The following is a 22456-nucleotide window of genomic DNA, read 5'->3' as shown; positions in this document are numbered from 1 at the left end:
TCTCCCCGGTAAGCGCACCTCGCGGTGCTATGCAGATAATTAGAAATGGGCTAAATTAATATGTGAGAATTAGCCTAGAAGAGGCTAGATAGAAATGGGCCAAGCAGTGTTTAAATGAATACAGTTTGTGTATTGTTATTTCGGGCATAAGCTAGCAGGTGGCCGGGGTGCTGCGAACACAGCCCCGCCGCACCTACTACTATAATTACGTGTTTCACTGGCTCTTCCATAGACTTTCAGGTGACAAGGAGCTGCAGCTACCTAGCTGCCCCCATTCCTGGACACGAGGTCGCAGACTCTGAATGCAATGCACTTGGTCCAGCATCAGAGGATGGATATTTGCAGTTTAAAAACACCAGTGAGTGACACACAGAACAGACTTCCCTGGGAAGGGGTCACCTATCCTAATGACAATGGTATTATCTTAAGCAAGATTTTATTGCATTCCTTGTTCATTTGTCTATTGATGGAGTGATTTTGGTGATTCAAAAATGGAGAGAACTTTACCAGTGAGCCTTGGTGTGTGCACGTAGCGGTCCTACCAAAAATTATTGGAATTTTTGACCATGGGCCTAAAGCTAGCACAAAACTATACCTGACTGAACCCTGAAATAAAAAGAGCCTAGATTAAACCTAAGTGAGAGGAACCCAATTACACTAATGCTGCTACTCCTGGTCACTTCCCACAGATTGAAGTCAAGGTTCTACTGATGAAGACACCAAGCACTTGGGACAATGGGACTCAGAGATTTCAGACTGGATGTGACACTAAAACCTCTTCCCTGAGGACAAGCGTTCATCATCTTGGCAGGTGCTCTAGAAGCTGCCAAGGAAGGAGAGCAATCAATCGTGATACCTATTAACCACAAATTGACAAACTGGTAGGGTGTCCCAAAGTGTTTGAGAGTGGCACTCATATCTGGCAACAACTCGTCTATGTAATTGGACTTAAATTAAGACTCGCTCAACAGAAGGGAAATACTGCCTGTTACTGGAATCCTAGCCAATTACCCATGGCTACTGCAGTCATGGATTTTATGGCAGAACCTGCTGCTGCCACCTTACTAAGCCATTGTAATTCCTGACTGCATTTTCCATATTAGTCCGAATAGCCACAAGGGCTGATGTCTCTTAGAAATGACATGGAAGTTGCACCCATGAAACCACAACAATGTGGCTGCCTAAATGAGACCTAAACAAGGACAATTCCATGGAACATGATAGTTTGCATGAGGAAACCTCATGGGGACTCATCCCAAGACAAAGAGCTACAGGCAACTAAGCCCTGCTGGGAAAGAGAGAATTAGTCTTTCCCAGAGATGAGCCCCCTACATGGTTATCCAAAACCTAGTGTTCAGACCCGAAAACACACACATGCAAGCAATACTGAGCAGACTTGGCACATTGTAGGCATGCATTTATGCATTTTCAATAGGTAACTTCCAATTCTAAAGGGAAAGAGGCCACAACTTTGAGAGGGTGTGAGGGAAGCAAGATCGTAAGAGTCAGGGTGAGGAGTGTGAAAATGGTGGGAATTTTCTAATTTTAAAAGTTGTAAAATCAAATTTTAGGAACTATTTAATGGAAGTGTCTGACTGGGTCAGATACTCGATATTCTAATATTTATGTAGTGGAACAGCTTCTTTTTTTGTTGATTTTATTGAGCTATACATTTTTCTCTGCTTCCCTTCCTTCCTGTCCCTCCCTTTTATCCTCTACCATAGTCCTCATGTTCCCAATTTACTCAGGAGATCTTGTCTTTTCCTACTTCCCATGTAGATTAGATCCTTGTATGTCTCCCTTAGGGTCCTCATTGTTGTCTAGGTTCTCTGGGGTTATGATTTGTAGGCTGGTTTTCTTTGTTTTATGTCATAAAACCACTTATGAGTGAGTATATATGCTAATTGTCTTTCTGGGTCTTGGTTACCTCACTCAATACAATGTTTTCTATCTCCATCCATTTACCTGCAAATTTCAAGATGTCATTTTTTTCTGCTGTGTAGTACTCCATTGTGTAAATGTACCACATTTTCCTTATCCATTTTTTGGCCAAGGGGCATTTGGGATGTTTCCAGGTTCTGGCTATGACAAATATAGGCCCCATAAACATAGTTGAGCACATGTCCTTGTGGTATGATTGAGCATCTTTTGGATATATATTCAAAAGTGGTATTTCTGGGTCTTGAGGAAGGTTGTTTCCTAATTTTTTGAGAAATTGCCACACTGATATCCAAAGTGGCTGAAGCAGTTTGCATTCCTACCAGCAATGTAGGAGCAAAACAGCTTTATTGTGTTTGTATTTTATTTCAACACTCTTGTCTCCACACCTAGATCTTTCTTCTCTTAAGAAGACACAATCCCAGACATCACAACATCATGTTGGACATACGGGTTCTATGGTGATAGGGAGAGCCATCTTGAGCCTTTAAATCAGCTGACACCCAGGGCATAATGCTCTGTCCTCTCCTGCAGCTCTCTCCACCCACACATTTCCCCAAGCCCATCGCTCATAGTAAACCAATCCCTACTATGCTGCCATGCCTCACTGGAGCAGCGGGACACTTCTCGGTCATTTGTTTCAGATTTATACTGGAATCTGACATCAGACTCCAGAGAGCCAAGAATTAAACTATAAATGTGTTTTAAAATTTCCTATTTCAATGACCCAAGTTGATTTAGATATGACATTTAACTATTTTCCCACACTTCAAATGCATTTACAATGCTTTCTACATATTAAATGATTTTTCACTTTTTATGCATATCATGTGGTTAGTTTGTCAGTGTCAGAAACAAAACTTTTGAGATGTATATAATTTACTGAGGAAAAACCAATGAAATGAAACATTCGGACTAGATTTTAAAAATGCCTATATTATTTCAGGCTATATACCAACTAGGACTTTGAGTGCCCATATTAGAGGAGACTTCTTAACATTTGGTTTACAACATCCAACATTTTCAACTGTTTGATCAATCACTATTTTATATACTTTTAATATTTGTTTTGATTGTTGAGATCAGATATTGCTACAAAAGCTGTCCTGACCTTGGACTCATATCACTCCTCTTGTCTCTCTTAAGTGATGAGATTCCAGGACTACCATGCCTGACTCTATTCTTAACAGCAGCAATAACAGCCACATCTATAGATGGAAGCACATTAACACACAAGACTTGCATTCTTGATACCTGACCTAAATGCGAACCAAGGACAATGTAATAATACACATCAATATGTCAGGAACCAAGGTCTTCTGTCAATCTATCTAAAAGTTACACCGATAAATAGTACTTGTGTTGAACACTGAAGAAGAGAAGGGTCAAACAGCTGGAATATTAAATAAAATTTCATATAAAAGTCAATGCAAATTAATAGCTTACACAGATAGGTTGACCACAGATCTTTATCTCTTCCTCTGTTCCTCCAGATTGAATCCCCCAGTCTCATACCCAGAACAATAGCAGAGCCTCTGGGGTAGCCTCTCTTCATGGTCTCTTCCTATTTCAAGTGGATGAAATAGGCAGAACCTGGTTCAGCACTCTGCTCTCCTAGCTCGACGAACCCCTATCCTTGTTTGCGTCAACTCTGAGTCTCCAGAAACATATTTTACTTGGAAACTGCAGTGATCACAACTACCAAGTCCAAAGAAAATTTCCTATCAGGCAACACACAGTCAAAACACTGTCTAGACATGCAGAGAGGAAATAGAAACAAAGGAACAAAACACCCATCCAACAAAGACAAAACCAGACATCAACACCTAGACCTATACTCATCCTAATCCCAGATGCCTTGATGCCAATGTAAAACCAAAATCAAACAGCCAGGATACTATGTCTCCACTAGAGCCCAGCTATCTTACCAAGGCAGTCCCTGAATATTTCAACATAGCTGAAGTAAAAGAAAAAGACCTTAAAAAAATCATATGGTAGAGGTCCTCAAAGAGGAAAGGAATAAATCCCCAAAGAAACCCAGGAAAAGACAAACAGTGGAAGAAAATGAATAAAATTGTTTAAGACATGAAAATGGAAACAGAATTGATGAAGAAAACCCAAACTGAGGAAATTCTGGAATAAAAATTTCAGGAATCTAAAAAGGAACTACAGAGGCAAATTTTACCAACAGAATACAAGAGAGGGAAGAGAGAATCTTGGGTGTTGAGATATGATAGAAGAAATGAATACATTTATCAAAGAAAATGTTTAATCTAGAAAACTCCCAACACAAAACACCCAGGAAATCTGGAACACTATGAAAAGACCAAACCTAAAGATAACAGAATTAGTGGAAGGAGAAGAATCCCAGTTCAAAGGCCCAGAAAATTAATTTCAACAAAACTGAGGAAGAAAATTTTTCTAACAAAAGGAAGATGCTTATAAAAGTAAAAGAAACATACAGAACACCAAGTAAATTGGATCAGAAAAGAAAGCTTCCTCACAACATAATAATTAAAACACTAAATATATAGAAGAAGAAATATTAAAAGATGCAAGGGAAAAGATCAAGTAACAAATAAAGGCAGACCTATTAGAATTACACCTCACTTGTCAATGGATACTCTGAAAGCCAGAAGATGTACTGCAGACTCTAAGAGACCACAGCTGCAAGGCAAGGCTTCTATACCCAACAAATCTCAATTACCTTAATGGAGAAATTAAAATATTCCACAATAAAACCAAATTTAAGCAATATTTGTCTACAATATTTGTCTATTCCCTATAACACACGAGCAACACGGGCAACCATGTTTGTAAAAGAAACATTGCTTGAGCTTGAATCATACATTGATCCTCACACTCTGATAGTGGGAGATTTCAATTTTGTACTCTTATTAATAGACAGGTGATCCAGGGTGTTGTGGGAATTCATTCAGCCAATAGCCTTTTGGATACTAGCCAATTAGGGGGTGGTCTGAGGTACTATAAGTGCAGACAGGAAGCATGCTCTTTCTCTCTCTCTTGTTTGGTGGTTGGAGCTCAGTTTGCCACTTCCAGGGCTCACAGAGGACTGCAGCTCTCTACCCTTATTGTGAGTTTTTCCCCAAATAAATAAATAAATATTTGATATTCTTTATTCCAGGTGCTTGTGGACCTCCTTAATCATGGCCACATTAGACAAAAAGCAAACAGAAATGCTGGAGCTAATGGATGTCATGAAACAAATGGATCTAACAGATATTTACAGAATGTTTTACCCAAACACACACACAAATACCTTTTTCTCTGTACCTCACGGCACTTTCTCCAAACTGACCACATACTCGGGACAAAGCAAGTCTCTACAGACACAAGAAAGCTGAAATAACTCTCTGGATCCTAGTAGACCACTATGGATATCAACAGTAACAGAAACAACAGAAAGACTACAAACTCACAAACTGAAAGACTCTCTATTTGATGAAAACTGGGTCAAGACAGAAATAAAGAAAAAAAACCTGAAAGACTTCATAGAATTCAATGAAAAAGGACACATAGTACACCCAGACTTAGAGGACACAATTAAAGCGGTGCAAAGAAGAAAGTGTATAGCACTAAGCGCCTACATAAGAAATAAAAATCAAAAATAGAGAGATCTTATATTAGCCACTACAAGCACATCTGAAAGCCCTAGAGCAAAAAGCACACTTAGGAGTAGACAGCAAGAAATAATCAAGCTGAGGGCTGAAATCATTAAAACAGAAACAAAGAGAACAGTACAAAGAATCAATGAAAAGAAGAGTTGGTTCTTTGAGAAAAATCAGTAATATTGATAAACCCTTATTTGCATGAACTAAAAGGTGAAGAAAGAATACCCAAATTAGCAAAATCAGAAACAAAAGGGGGACAGAGCAACAGATACTGAGGAAAAATCAGAGAATTACAAGGAACTACTTTGAACCATGTACTCTATCAAGTTGGAAAATCTAAAAGAAATGGTATTTTCTCGATAGATACCACTTACTTAAAGTTAAATAAAGACCAGGTAAGCAATTTAAACAGACTTATAACCCCAAGTGAAATAGAAGCAGTTTTCAAAAGTCTTCCAACCATGCTCATGGACCAGTAGGATTAACATAATAAAATGGCCATCCTACCAAAAGTAACCTCCAGATACAATGCAATTCTCATCAAAATCCCAACACTATTCTTCACAGATTGTGAAAGAATAAGACTCAAATTCATATGGGAAAGCAAAAACAAAAAAAAAACAAAAACAAAAAAACAACAACAACAACAAAAAAAAACAAAACCCAGGATAGCTAAAACAATACTGAATAAAAGAACTGTGGGTGGTCTCACCATTCCAGAACTCAAGTTATACTGCAAAGCCATGCTAATAAAAACAGCATGGTATTGGCATAAAAAACAGACACATTGATCAATGGAATCAAATAGAAGACCCAGACATAAACTCACACCTTTCCATCTTCTTCAATCTCTTTCTTCTAAGACTTGAAGTTTTTATTATGTAAGTCTTTAACTTGCTTGGTTACAGTTACCCCAAGATATTTTATATTATTTAAGGCTATTGTGAAAGGTGTTGTTGGTTTTTGATTAAAAAAGTCAGGAATACAGACTGGCAAAAAGAGCATCTTCAACAAAAGGTGCTGGTCAAACTGGATGGGTGCATGTAGAAGAATGTTAATAGATTCATATTTATCACCCTGCACAAACACACAACTCAAAATGGACCAAAGATCTCAACATAAAACTAGGCACACTGAATCTGGTAGAAGAGAGAGTGGGGAATAGACTCAAACATATTGGCCCAGGAGAAGGCTTTCTGATCAGAACACCAATAGTGCAGACACTAACATCAGCAATTATTAAATGAGACCCGGGGAAACTGAAAAGCTTCTATAAGGCAAAGGACACTATCATTCAGACAAAGTGGCAGCCTACAGAATGGGAAAAATATTTTTCCCAGTTCCACATCCAGTAGAGGGCTAATATCCAAAATATATAAAGAACTTAATCAACTAGAGATAAAAAAAAACAAATAAGCCAATTAAAAATGGGGTAGAGATCTAAACAGAAAACTCTCAGTACAGGATACTCAAATGACCAAAGGCACTTAACGAATGTTCAACATCCTTAGCCATCAAGGAAATGCAAATCAAAATTACTTTGAGATTTCATCTTATACCTTTCAGAGTGGCTAAGATCAAAATCACAAATGACAGTTCACTCTGGTGAGAATATGGAACAAGGCAAGTACTCCTCCATTGCTGGTGGGAGAACAAATTTATACAGCCAGTATGGAAATCAGTATGACAATTTCTCAGAAAATTGGCAATCAATTTACCTAAAGACCCAGCTATACCACTCTTGGGTATATACACAAAGGACACTCATCCTACCACAGGTTCACTTGCTAAACCATGTTCATTAGTGCTCTTTTCATAATGTCTAGAAATTAGAAACAATCTGGATGTCCATTCAATTGAAGAATGGATAAAGAAAATGTGGTACATTTACACAATGGAGTATTACTCAGTTGTTAAAAAATGACACCATGAAATTTGCAGACAAATGGATGGAGCTAAAAAAAATCACTCAGAGGTAACCCAGACCCAGAAAGATAAATATCATATGTATTCACTTATATTTGGATATTAGCCATTAAATAAAGTGATAACTAAGTCACAATTAGATCCAGAGAGGTTAGGTAGAGGAAGGAACTAGGAGGAACACATGGATCTCCCTGGTAGTGGAAAATAGAATAGATTTTATAGGTAGGCTGGAGCATGGCAGGGCAAGAAAGGGAAGATTGGGTGGGAAGGGATAGGAAAGATGGGAATGAAGGAATAAGAGCTAGAACAGAAGAGCTTTAGACTCTGAGCTGTAGAGGAGCATTTGAGATGTGGTGTGAAATCCTAGTGCCGTGGAAATGTCCTATCATATATGAAGGTGAAGTCTTCTAATGAAGTCCCCAAATAATGTAGGAGACAGAACCCTTAATGTTCATCTCTTGTCACCAAATGAAGCTTCCAGTGCCGGACTGGGTTCTATTCAATTGGCCAAGGGGATCCCATGAAAATCCCCAAACAACCCAGGCTGTTGCCAAAACAGCAGGTTGTTCTCCACAAACTGACAGTAAAGCCCCACTGATGAAGACAACACCCACATAGCTCAGTGAACATGAAAATGTTGAGCCAGTGCCTAAATAGAACCTTCATCCCCATGTTCTAGTATCTATGACATAGAAAAGTACTCTGCAGGCTACGAAAAGAGAAAAGTAAACTCCAGTCCAACCACAAAACCTTTGGTCTACAATCGGTCCTGCCTTCAAAGTATGATAGAGCAATGGTGGCACAAACCTTGCGGGAGTAACCAACCAATGTCTAATTTGACTTAAAACCCACTCCATGAGATGGAACCCATCCTGAACAGTGCTTAGGTGACCAAGAACCAGAGTCTAATTAGCCCAGAGGTTTAGGGTAAAATCAAACACTACTGTTCTAAAAAAATATGTAACAATAAAATAAGTCCTAATGATACTCTGCTATACTCATAGATTGTTGCTTTATTCGGCCTTCATCAGAGATGTCTGTTGTGATATTTTGTTTGCGTTCTGACAAATAAAGCTTGCCTGCAAAATCAGAGGGTGGAGCTAGTAACTACTTAACCATAGAGGTCTGGAGGTCTATACAGACAGGAAACAGAAAGTGATATGGCTAGGCGGAAAGAGGAAGTGATAAGGCATTGTGTAAACAGGATCTCAGCCCTTTTTGGTCAGAGGAGTTGAGAGGTAAGAGGTGACTGTGGCTAGTCACCTCTCTGATCTTTTAGTTTTTACCCTGATAGCTGACTCCACGTCAGATAAGACTAATTAGGATCATGTTTCAGATGCCTCCTCCTGCAGCAGATGGGAACAAATATAGAGATGCACAAAAAGGCATTTCATATAGAGAGTCCTTGGTACACAGCTCTAAATAGGATGGGCCCATCAAATCTCTTTCCTCAGAGCTCAGGGAATCCAAAAAAGAGAAGGCAGAAGAGTCAGGGAGACAAAGGGGTCTGAGGACACTAGGAGAGTAAGTCCCTCTGAAACAACTGAGCAAAGCTCACACAAACTCCCAGAGACTGGAGCAGCAAGCACAGGGCGTGCATGGCTCTGCACCAGGCCCTACTCATGTATACAATAGCTTTTAGTGCTTTATGGGACTTCTGAATGTGAAATGAGTGGGCCTCTGATTGTTGTTCCTTCTCTTGTGGCTCTTTTATTTTTCTATTGGCTTGGCTTGTCCAACTTTTACGTGAAGATTTTTATTTTATCTTATTATATTTTATTTTGTTATGTTTTGTTGTTATCTCCTAGAATCCCGTTCTTTTCTAATGAGAGACAGAAAGGAATGGATCAAAATGCAAGAGGAGGCGGCTAGGAACTGGGAGCAGTAGAGGGAAGGGGAAACCATATTCAGATAAAAAGCAAAAATAAAAAAATATAAAAAGAGAAATTTTATTTAAATATCAATGAACACATTGTCCATAAAGTAACATAAAGGCATCTATCTCTTGGCTTTAAAATATTATTATCATTATTACTATTGGTGTGTGTGTGTGAGTGAGTGCAGGTGTGCACATTGTTGTGAGTGTGTGGCGGTCACAGGACGACCCTCAGGAGTTGACTCTTGCCTTTCATTGTGGACTCTGGGTTTGAACTCAGGTACTCATACTTGGTGGCAAGAGCTTTACCCTTTAACCAAGTCTCACCAGCCCTCTCCCATCTTATCTGAATAAAGCTTGGGTCCTGGTTAAAAAAAAGTAGGCTTGATATGCTCAACAATTTGTAACACATGAGATGTGCCTGGTACTATGCAAGGCTCAAGGACTCTGCCAGCCACTGTGAGATAACCCCACGTATGCCATGTTTGATAGGTAGCCTAACAGGCTGGAACAGCATGCTGTCGTTTTCCTAGGGAGGATCTCTTTTTTAAATGCCCCCTGGCATTTACTGCTAAGGCCACATGCATCCTCCTCATCAAGTTATGAATCTGACATCCGTCAGCACTCAAAGGAGACAGGGCGTCTGCTTTTTCTGGGCAGACCCGACTTTCCCAGGACCTGGCAGACTCCGGTGAGATGGGAGCGGCTGCCCAGGTTCCGCCACTTGCCACTCTGCTTTGCGACAAAGCAGCCTCCCCCTGCTCTTTGTCCTGACAGGTATCTGTATGGAGCTCCACCTAGACAGTGCAGTGACAGCTCTCCTCCTTGATCTTCTGCCTTGCTTCCCAGGGAGACATCTTCGTGTCGTGTTTTATTCATGGTGTCTCCCCGGGTGCTTTCTTCATCATAAAAGTCAGTGGTGGGGTGGGGGCAGTAAATGGACCTGAAATAAAACTTGAGGGCAATAATAAAACCACCAGTTTGTCTTCTGAAGCCTTAGATTTTTGAGAGAAGAAGTGAATTTTGAGGACTTTTAAGGATGCCTCCATAGAGGAAGCAGAAAACCCAATATTGTTATTTATATTGAACTGGAGTCATGAAAAACATAGGTCTGGGAGACCAAAATATCCTTTGTGGGGAAACATGGCAAACTTCAGATACCTTAGACTGTAGCCAGGAAAAATGATGGGATGGATGAGAAGTGGCCTGAAAGAAGTTCAAATGATAGCTAAGAAATGAGGCAAGAGGCCATGAAGATTATAGAGGGAATATTTATTCTACGTATCTTTAAAAGATTTCTCCACCTTAACTGCCATTGCCTTTCCTGAAGGAATGAGAGTTAACTGTCCTTATCTGTGGATCTATAACTTTGGGTTCCACCAAACTTAGGTCAGAAATATTTGAAAATAAGATTGTTTGTCTTGAGCATGTGCATGACATTTTCCTGTTTCCATATCTTTGTATAGCATGGCAACTGTTTATGCAGAACTTACATTGTATGAGGTTGGCAAGGAATGTAGAGATGATTGTAGGTGTGTAGGTAGCGATATAGAGATGCTGTGTGAATTCTATGCTATCTTCTATAATGGACTTGACCATCTTCAGATTTGGGTATCTCTGAAGAATTCTGGAACAAATTCCTCACGAATAACAAGTGATAGCTGCGTATACATTTATACTTCATAAGTTAAACATTTAGAGTAGAAAGTATAATATTAATTGTCTATTCCACCTGCCCCACTTCCCAAAAAGAATCATGGTGCATGTCTACTTGGGAGGCCAAGGCAGGGAAATCACAAGCTCAGGGCAAACCAGGGGAATATTATTATTATTATGATGATGATGATGATGATGATGATGATTTAGCATGTGTATATCTGTGTGTGTTTGTGTGTGTTTCACATGTGTGGATTCCAGAAGCTAGAGCTACAGGCAATTGTGAAGCCATGTGGATGCAGGAACTGAACTCATTATCCTCCAGAAGAGCAGCAAATGTTCTTAATGACTGAGTCATCTCCTCAGTCCTTAGCCTTGGCAACTTAATGAGATTCTGCTACAAATTAAAAAGATGACTAGGGATATATCTCAGTGGCAGAGAACTTGACTTAGCACATGCAAAGCCCTAGGTTTGATCCACAGTTTAAGAAACAAAACCAGAAAAAAACCTTCTCCCAGAAGAAATGGCCAAACAGTATAAGGTGGCGAGACTATAACATTATCTTAATATTGTGCTGTAATTGTCTACACACGTATCATTACCTTGAGGATTATGGTCTTCTCATGCCGGGTGATGTTGATGCTGTGGGGTTGTCCATTGGCTATGCTTCTGTGGTCCACGTCGATATTGTATGGCTCTTTGGTTCCTCCCAGGTTGTACCGGATCTGCAAGTTTCCTAAGGGAGCAACAGGAAAGAGGCCCAGTGTTTTTTCACTGAAGGTCTATTTCAGGGTCACCTCACCCACTGCTGCAGCTCAGGCTTCACATAGACCCAGCCCCTTCCATGCCCACAGCTGCCATTTCAGTCGTGAATTTGGATCCACCACCCAGAGGTCTAGGCTAATCATGCCAGAACGACACATGCTCACGTTTGCCAATGACAGACACCAGTGACCATTATCATCAAGTTGAAGCAGCAGATGGTATAAATGTTCTGAGTGGGGATGGCGCTCAAAAATGAAGAACGAGGACAAATACCATATAGTATGGTGGGTATGCCTATAAGCCCACAAAAATGCTACATGAAATAAAAAATAAATCTGGAATGCAGGGACTATCTCACCCCAATCAGTAGAGTCTGACATTTGGCGTATAAAGGAATCATGAGTCTTATTAAAAATAAACATAATTTGCAAAAAATAAGTGCATGGGATTTTGAGTGGCCTCACTGAGACCAAAGGGACAAGGTAATGAATCGTATTCAGGGTTCAGGATTAATCAGATGCAATCTAAGGACAAGATGGATGTCCCAGGTGTCCTGAGCCCATTGATGGCTCACTTTCTCTTTTCACTTCCCCCAACAAAGTGAAGACAATTTTTATTTCTTACTTGTAATTTTATTTATAATTTATAAACATTATTTTTTTTCATTTTAAATTTAAATTGGTTTCATACACTTAATAATACTTGACATCTCAAAGGTTTAGAATGGCTCCAGCAGTCTCTAGCAAGAGTTTGATGAACACGTCACCAGTGGATTCTTTGTTGTCTCTCATTTTTCTTTCAAAGAACTGATGTTCTAGTTTAAATTATAAGATAAAAATGATAGTAATCAAAACTGTAAACAGGCAAAAGAAAGGAATAAGGGGCTAGGAAGGTGGTTTGGTTGATAAGAATATATGCTGTTCTTGGAGAGGTCCCGAGTTTGGTTCCCAGCACCCAAACTGGGTGGCTTATAATCACCTGTGCCTCCAACCCCAGGGAATCTGACGCCCTCTTCTGCACTTGGCAGGAACTGCACTCACACATGCCCATACTTATTACTACATATACACATAACTAAAAATACACCGTAAAACCTTACATGAAACGTCATTGTCTAGAGAGCGCTAACCATTCTAACCGTCTTGGCAGTCTCTGATACAGCCATTCCTCATGCACACATTTAACACAGGCACATAAATGAGCATGGTGATTTAAAGTGCCCCTTCCATATTTAGGCATTCTAGCACATGCCATTTAAAATGTAAACGGTTTCCCTGGAGCTCAAAGTTAGTATAATTAAGAAATAATTACATCTTATTTTTGTTTCCTGAATAAAATTCAATAAACTACTTTTGTTGAGGTTTTTTTTTTTGTTTTTTTTTTGTTTTTTGTTTTTTTTTTCTCTTTGTATCCCTGGCTGTCCTGGAACTTGCCCTGTAGACCAGGCTGGCCTAGAACTCAGAGATCTGCCTGTGTCTACCTCCCAAGTGCTGGCATTAAAGGTGTGCCTGTTTTTAAATTTTTATCCTCACATTTTATCAAAATTTCTTTGCTATGCTATTTCTACAAAGAACTTACAATGTTTGTCTTCTAAATGTGCCTACATTACCTATTTATTTCTTTTCCATCTCAGGAGCCACACAGATGGCATTAGAGGAGATGGTCCTCTCTCTGTGGTCCTGTGCCTTTCCCATCACCATAGCCGTGCATTTTCCATCTGCAGACTGCCCTGAAGCTGCCCTCTCTGGGGCCTGAAGACCTCTGCAAGAGCACTTAACACAGATGTGTGCCTTTCTCCTGAACCTGAGATCTGCACCAGATGTCCAGCATCTACTACTTGGACTTCTTCACTCATTTCTGGCTTCTCCACTGGCACAGTCCTTCACCACATCCATCCCCATGGTCATTGTATTCAGTAATAGGCTTTGTTTAAGGTGCAGGCACATCAGACCCCAAATCTGTAATCCAACCAAACTTCTGTCCTGATCTGAGTCTTTCCAACATGCAACTCAATATTTCTGCTTGGATGTCTCTTTGGCACCTTATACATGGCACTGACTCAGTCTCATGATTGTTTTATGCCCATTGGTGAATGGGCATTTCAGGCTTCCAGCTATTCTTGCCGTAACCCTAGCAATTTCCTTTCCAGTATTTCATGCACTGTAAGAAATTTTTGGCTTCATTTTGAAGTCAGCCCCTGACTCTTACCACGTTTTGTTTATTCCATTTCTACCTGCAGAGCCTCCTTTATCTGGATGCTTGTAGCAGCCTCCACACTACCATCTCTTTCAGTTCTCACCCCAGCATTCTCCTATGCCAGCCTATCCTTTGCCCCCATCAGTTCCACACAGTGGTCAGAGTGAATCTCGGTTCATAATGTAGCAGGGACTTCCTATCACTCTCAAAGTGAAATTCGCGTCCTATGCGAATTCGTGACCCCCTATGCCTTCCATGAACTTCCTCTGTCACCTTTAGACTACTTTCCCACTTCTGTCCCTACTCATCCCTCGCCTCGACACATCAGCCTTCTAGCTGCTTCCCCAGAAGCCCAGAGAGTTCTTGTCCCAGGACTTTAACACTCAGGGCTCCTCTGTCTACTCTCTCATTCAACTATTTGCTCTTAGGTCATATGCCTAGTGATGGTTCCCGTGACTTCTCTAGAAAAGGGGGAATTGCTCGCTCCTTTTCCTGGCCAGCTCTTCTTTTTTTTTTTTTTTTTTTTTGCCTTATGCTCCACCCCCGTGGCAGTTCTCACCATGCAGCACATTCTAGATTCCATTTCATTCATTTGTCTGTCTTTTCTTGTTTTAGCGAGAGCTCCATGAGAGCAAGAATTTTCTTTTCTGCTTCTTGGGACTTTATAACCACTGTTTAGATCACTGCCTGGCTAGTGGGTACTTCTTGAATGTTTATGGGTCTTGCTTTTGTGCTTTCTTACCAATATTTTCTTTGCAAACCGAGAGATCTTTCAAAACAGATAACTGATTCTTTCGCTGCTTCACTTAAAACCCTTCAGTGCCTCGCAGTCGCTCACAGGGTGAAAGTTTATGTTCCTAAAGTTGCTGTGGAGTCCTGTCCTCTGTGAGCTGTGCTTGATGCTGTATTTGCACATCATGACACTTTCTCTCTTTCATCCAAACTACCTTGGAACCCTCCTATTCTCTAGAAAATCCCATTCCCTTCCTACTTCAGTGCCGTGGAGAAAGCTGCTCTTTTCCAAGCTGTTCGCTCTCCTCCCCTCAGTGTTTCCCTGGCTTCCCCTTCATCCTACTAGTGTAAGAAATAATTATTGTTTGTATTTAAGGATGTAATCAATCAGGAGCTTGGTAACATGCAGAAAAATCAAGTTGTCTTTGGTGGTGTGTGTATTTCTGTGCATTTTCACATGTGTGTTCTAGCACGTGAAGGACAGAGGATGACATTGAATGTCTTCTTCAGTTGCTTTCCATCTTAATTTTTAAGGCAGATTCTCTCACTGAATTTGAAGCTCACTTACTTGGCCTGACTGGTTGGCTAGCGAGCACCAGGATCCTCTCACCTCTGCCTACCTGGTACTGAGAGTAGAAATACATGCTGCCATACCCAGCATGCACTGCGGGTGATATGGCATCCAGTTTAGACATTAGATATCTTAGATATGCATTGGTATAGATTGACCATTCATTTATTCATTTCCTGGGAGCAAATCTATTCAGTGCCTATGCAAAGCACACCTTCCTTCAAGCCCCCGTGTGAGCTGTCTGTCGGACTCCAGGTGCAGAGTTGAATCCCAAACTGACAACTGTCCCAAATCCCCAGCATGGGTTAAGTGCTTTGTGTGGATCTAGGGACACAGGGACAAGTGAAAGAAAAGCAGCTTCCTCTGTGGGTTGGAGGTCAGAGGAGCTGGTAATATGCAAAATCCCAAAGTGTCTCTCCTACTGTTCATCAATGGCTCCTTTATATTTGCCACCTAGATTAAGTTATTTTCATCCTTGTTCCTTTTTATGAATTCTTTGGGCTTTGTAAATATGATTTAAAATTATTGTAAGTGTTTCACATAATATTAACAGAAATTATTTGCTCTGAGAAAAAGGGATGAGCTAAAACTCTAAATGTATAGGTTGTGACTATCTATAAACAATCACAGCAACATTTGAGTAATAACATTAAAATAACATTTAAATGATTCATTTATTCCTTTCGAGTAACAGCAGAAGAGGACCACTAAGTGATGGTAGGGAGAATGTTAATATTTACCCATTAAAGTAAAATATTATTCAAATAGGGAGACAGTTCCCTTCTTTTTTCTCATGCTCATCTTACAAGTGAATTAAAGCCATTATAAGGAATTGCTCTTTTATTGGCTGTAGCAAATCACATGCTTAACAGATTTACTATCTCCCGAACATCACCACTACCATCAGCAAGCACTTACAGGGCACTGACTGTAGGCAGAAAATGTAGTGCTGGGGGCTTCACATCTCTCTGGAAGATAGGGCATATTTATAACAGGGACAGATAACAATGCATTACGTGCCAAATAAATGAAACTGAAAATGAATGTAATTGGAGTTTGAAGCCAGAAGTCATCAGGAGGTGAGGGTTGGTCAGGGTGTATAATGGAAGGTACCTGGTGTATACCACAGAGGGAAGTGAGGGGGATGAGGTCAGGGAGTGTGAGCATGAGAGCTGAGCACAGATGGCCCCAGAGGCTTTGTAAGCTTGTTTCTTGAAACTGTAGAGTAAGAGATGTGAAGGCTAGGTTGACTGAATTGGTAGACTCTGGCTCAAGTACCTACTAACCCTGATGCGGTGAGCTGATGCGAATAGGTTCATATGTCTTAATACTTGGTCCCCAGTTGGAATTGTTTGGGAAAGATTAGAAGGCGTGGTGGACCTTGCTGAAGGAGGTGTGTTACTGAGGGGTGGGGGTCTTTTGAGCTTCCGTTCCCAATGTGCTCTCTCTCTCTCTGCTTCCTGTTTGTGGATCAGGATATCAGCTCTCAGCTAATGCTCAGCAACCTGCCTGCTGCCATGATGATGATGACAGACCCCTTTGCCTTTGGAGCTGGAAGACACAAATGATGCCTTCTTTCTAACCCGTTGGTCCATTTGTGATGCTTTGTCACAGCAGTAGAGAAGTAGATCAGACACCTTATCTTCCATGTTGAGGTTTTAGACTCAACAGGTCACTCCTCTGTACAGTAAGCCATTAGTGGAGAATGGCATTTTACAGATCAGGAAACACAAATAAAAGCTACGCGCAGTTTATCTAAGGCAGCAGCAAAAGGGAGAGTCAGAATTTGAATCCAGATAGGTCTTCTCTGAGAAGTCTGATGCATCTCAACTGGAAGGTTATAGGATTTATCTCTCATGTTTTTAGTGTGTGTGTGTGTGTGTGTGTGTGTGTGTGAGAGAGAGAGAGAGAGAGAGAGAGACAGAGAGAGACAGAGAGAGACAGACAGAGAGAGACAGAGAGACAGAGACAGAGAGACAGAGACAGAGACAAAGAAAGATCTAATGATGCTTAATAGGGCCACAATACAATATCCCTACTAAACATTCATACTTTGTAAGGGCAGGCCGCCCAGCCTAGGTATGAAGGGCATATGCCACTGACATAGGGAAAATGAAGAAATCTGAGACTGACAGGTAGCAGGGGCACGACTCCCATCATTCCTCAGCAGACACACAAGAGGTGGGACAGCTGGTGTCTCTGGTGAGGGGACTGCAAACTCAACCCTATCATTTCCTCTGTGCCATTCTTGTGAGTTCACTTTCTGCGGTGTCACAATGTGGAAAATACCAGGAAGCCTGAGATAGAAGAGGTTTGGTTTGGAGAGCAGTAGTTGGAGCAAAGGTCGTGGGTCACCATGAAGGTAGGCTCTATGGAATTCATTTACCTGGATGGCCCACAAGAGCAGGGAAGATAGACAATCAGTTAGGAATCAGAACACAGACTCTGAGAGGCAGAAGTGGTGGCTGTCAGGACAAGGAGGGTTCAGGGAGGCTGACTCTGAGAAACAGAGAAAGAGCTTTAGATATGTGAAGTCTGATGAAGCCAGGATATTTACTTAAGGCTTTTAAATTGTTTGTTTAGTACCCCCTACCCCACACATTGGCATCTATAAATGCGGTGGTTTGAAAAAAATGGTCCCCAAAGGGAGTGGCATTATTAAGAAGTGTGATTTTGTTGGAATAGTCATATTCTTGTTGGAGGAAGGGTGTCATTATGGGGGTGGGCTTTGTGGTCTCCTATGCTCAAGCTATACCTAGTAAGACAGTTCACTTCCTGTTGCCTGTGGATCAAGATGTAGGACTCTCAGCACCTTCTCTAGCACCATGTCTGCTATGTCCTGCCATAATGATAATGGACAAAACCTCTGAAACTGTAAGGCCCCCCAGTTAAATGTTTTCCCTTATAAGAGTTGCTGTGATTATGGTGTCTATTCACAGCAATAGAAACCCTAACTAATACAATAGATCTTACTATTTTTTTCCTTAAAGCTTTCTTTGAACTTTTTTATTTATTGTATATTTCAGTTAACAAACAGATAGTGGTATTTGGAGTGTGGAAAGATTACATTTCCCCCAATACTTTAAGGATGGTTTCCCAAACCCACAAAGAAAATATCTGGTTTTGATTTCCAACTACATCCAGCCTGTTTTGAGAGTGTCTTCAATGGAGAATTCCCACCTGAATTCAGATACCTGCATCCAGAGACCACCCGCACATACCCTTTACCAGCTAATTATGCAAAACTCCTGATATTTCTGTACCCCAGCCTTTCCATCCAGAGGAAAGGAGGAGAATTGTATCTAACCCATCGTATTGTGAAGCTCATCAGAATCAATGCATCCAAGGCACTTAGGAGAGTTGTGCACAGGTGAGCACCATTAACTGGCAGCCATTATGGTAGAGTCAATCAAATGAAGCTCTTTCACATGATCAATGCCCCCACAGGAGCACCATGCATGCAATGTGGACATAGGCAATATGCATGTGAATTACCATGTATATAACTGGAAAGCAAATTTTAGCAAGGAAGTAACAGAGAGGCAGACAGCATCATGTCCAGCAGTACATGCTCATCAGATTCTTGACACTTTCAAGATGACAGCCTCCTCTTGTGAGACATGAGAAGCCACAGACTGTCTGCCCACTAGGAGGCTGGTACACAAGGGAGAACATCAATGGATTAAAAAACCCACTGAGTCTGATCCAGGCCAGTAATTGCTTGAACCCCTGAAGCATGGGGATTGAGTATTCTTCTCTCTTGAGTTCCTGCTTTCTGGTTTTACTGACGTATTTATTTATTTTTATTAGAAAAGCGACATGTACTCAAAGTGAGCATCTGACAAGCGCAAAATGGTATCACTCGGGAGAAACAAATCATGCACATCTAACCACAGTCTGTGCTCACATTGTTGCTCTTCTGTCTTATTCGTGTTTGTTTTATAGAGCTAAGTTGATATTATATATTTAAGGCTATATCTTGCCTTCTCTTAGTGTAGCCTTATATGAACTGCCCCTATGTCTTTAATGATTTTTCACAAACACTATTTTAATGGGTACATAGTAGACTGTAAACCAATGGCCCTCTTTTAGATTGCTTTACTTTACTTTTATATTTTTATAAGCAACACTACAATAAATATATTCTTGCTTAAGATGCTGATTTGGGGCTTTTTTTTTCATTAATAAATTCTGAAAGAGGAAATTCTGGGGCTCTGGGACACATAATTTTCTTTCATTTTTTAAAACTTACAGTATATTGCCCAGAGAGTGTATTTGAAAATTCACTATTTTTCCAAATATTTAGCTCTACAGTTGTAATATTTTGGCTCTCATAGAAGAAAATCTTATTCTCTAAGATGGTTCAACACTAATACTATATTCCAACTATTGATACTGTAGAATAGATCAAATGATTCTCTTTCACATGATAAATGCCCCCACAGGAGCACCATGCATGTAATGTGGACATAGGCAATACACATGTGAATCACCACATTTATAGCTGGGAAGCAAATTTTAGTAAGGAAGTGACAGAGGAGCAGACAGCTGTGTCCAGTTTTACATGATCATCAGATTTTTGACACTTTCAAGGTATCAACCTTGAACATCCATTCAAGGGCAAGAAGAGATGGCCAATAGGGGAGAAAACTCCTGTATTTTAAACTCACACATTCCATAGGAAGTGAGTTAAAGAGTTACACCTAAAACACTTGTATTTAAAAAAACAAAGTTCTTACACACACACACACACACACACTCACACACACACACACACATGCAGGTTTTAGAGAGAGAGAAAATAGATTCTTCCATGTGCAGCGTGTTTATTTGTATACTTTTGTTCTAGTAAGAATCTTTATAGAGTGTTGCTGAATGCCAAAGTCACTTGCATATTCTCACTTGGATCCTTTGGCTTAGTGTCCAGAGGATAAACAAGAGGGCCGTGATGGGCCTGTCAACAGTCAATCATATAGCAGGAGGAGCCCACTTGCCTATCCCTCTTTGGTGAACTATAGCCTACCAATGGATTCTGGATGAGGGGCAGAGATTATCTTCAGTTTGTCCCCATTGATGAGCCCGCTATGTTCCCATGGATAGATGCAAACTCTAGGTCGCACATATAGACCTAGTTAAACTTAGTGGCTATAAAACAAAATGGTATGAATAGGGAAAAGGGATTTGTGGAGATGAAGTGGGTGGTAGGGTGGCTGTTAAAAGGGGTGAAAGGGAGATATGGGAGATACCAGTACTCAGAATATATTATTTGTGTAGAACATTTTTCAAAGAATAGATTTAATAAAGGATTTAAAAAGATGACTTCAAAAGACTGGGAAGATAACTCCAGTGGGTTAAGTCTGGATTTTCTTTTCTTTTCTTTTTTTGCGATTTCTTTTTTTAAATTAATTTTTATTGAGCTCTATATTTTTCTCTGCTCCCCTTCCTGCTTCTCCCCTCCCCTTCAACCCTCTCCCAAGGTCCTCATGCTCCCAATTTACTCAGGAGATCTTGTCTTTTTCTACTTCCCATGTAGATTAGATCTATGTAAGTCTCTCTTAGTGTCCGTATTGTTGTCTAAGTTCTCTGGGATTGTGGTTTGTAGGCTGGTTTTCTTTACTTTATGTTTAAAAACCACCTATGAGTGAGTATATGGGACAATTGTCTTTCTGTGTCTGGGTTACCTCACTAAAAATAATGTTTTCTAACTCCATCCATTTTCCTGCAAAATTCAAGCTGTCATTATTTTTTTTCTGCTGTGTAGTACTCCATTGTGTAAATGTACCACATTTTCCTTATCCATTCTTTGGTCGTGGGGCATTTAGGTTGTTTCCAGGTTCTGGCTATGGCAAATAGTGCTACTATGAATATAGTTGAGTTCTTGTGGCACAATTGAGCAACTTTTAGATATATACCCAAAAGTGGTATTACTGGGTCTTGAGGAAGGTTGTTTCCTAATTTTCTGAGAAATCGCCACACTGACATCCAAAGGGGCTGTACCAGCTTGCATTCCCACCAGTAATGCAGAAGTGTTCCCTTTATACCACAACCTCTCCGGCATAAATTGTCATCAGTATTTTTGATCCTGGCCATTCTTACAGATGTAAGATAGAATCTCAGAGTTGTTTTGATTTGCATTTCTCTGATGACTAAGGATTTTGAACATTTCCTTAAGTGTCTTTTAGTCATTTTAGATTCTTCTGTTGAGAGTTCTCTGTTTAGGTCTGTACTCCATTTTTTTTATTGGATTATTTGTTTTTTTGATGACCAATTTCTTGAGTCCTTTGTATATTTTGGAGATCAGACCTCTGTCTAATGTGGGGTTAGTGAAGATCTTTTCCCATTCTGTAGGCTATCATTTTGTCTTGTTGACCATGTCCTTTTCTTTACAGAAGCTTCTTAGTTTCAGGAGGTCCCATTTATTAATTGTTTCTCTCAGTGTCTGTGCTACTGGGGTTATATTTAGGAAGTAGTCTCTTGTGCCCATGCATTCAAGTGTACTTCCCATTTTTTTTTCTATAAGGTTCAGGGTGGCTAGCTTTATGTTGAGGTCTTTGAGTTTTGTGCATGGTGATAGATATGGATCTATTTTCATTCTTCTACTTATTGATATCCAGTTATGCCAGCACCAGTTGCTAAGTATGCTTTCTTTTTTCCATTTGATAATTTTTGCTTCTTAGTCAAAAATCAGGTGTTGGAAGATGTGTGGATTGATATCCAGATCTTCTATTTGGTTCCATTGGTCTCTCTGTCTGTTCTTACACCAATACCAGGCTGTTTTCAGTATTGTAGTGCTGTAGTAGAGTTTGAAGTCAGGAATTGTGATGCCTCCAGAAGCTCTTTTATTGTACAGGATTGTTTTGGCTATCCTGGGGTTTTGCTTTTCCATATGAAGTTCCATATGATTCTTTCAATGTCTGTGAAGAATTTTGCTAGGATTTTGATGGGCATTATGTTGATTCTGTGGATTGCTTTCTGTAAGATTGTCATTTTTACTGTGTTAATTCTGCCTACCCAAGAGCATGGGAGATCTTTCCATTTCCTGGTGTCTTCTTCAATTTCTTTCTTCAAAGATTTAAAGTTCTTATCATACAAGTCTTCCACTTGTTTGGTTAGAGTTACTCCAGGATATTTTAAGGTATTTGTGGCTATTGTGAAGGGTGTTG

At 40.2% G+C, this 22456-nt stretch overlaps 1 protein-coding gene across 2 annotated transcripts in view; it reads right to left on the bottom strand.

Annotated features, from left to right (window-relative positions):
* The window catches only part of Cntnap2 (contactin associated protein 2), a 2078180-nt gene that overhangs the window by 165584 nt on the left and 1890140 nt on the right, over positions 1-22456 (bottom strand). For both annotated transcript variants that reach the window (XR_005972587.1, XM_041635058.1), the window contains exon 20: positions 11632-11765. Coding sequence is in view for 1 of the 2 variants with exons in the window: in XM_041635058.1 (XP_041490992.1) it covers positions 11632-11765 (134 nt within the window). In the remaining variant the exon portion in view is untranslated. The remainder of the gene's footprint in view (positions 1-11631; positions 11766-22456) is intronic.

The sequence above is a fragment of the Microtus oregoni genome, unplaced genomic scaffold (genome assembly GCF_018167655.1).
Source record: "Microtus oregoni isolate MIOR12 unplaced genomic scaffold, Mior012 000046F_ref0000063, whole genome shotgun sequence".
NCBI lineage: Eukaryota > Metazoa > Chordata > Mammalia > Rodentia > Cricetidae > Microtus > Microtus oregoni.
The sequence above is the reverse complement of the archived record's forward strand: the minus strand, read 5'-3'. Positions and strand labels throughout refer to the sequence as shown.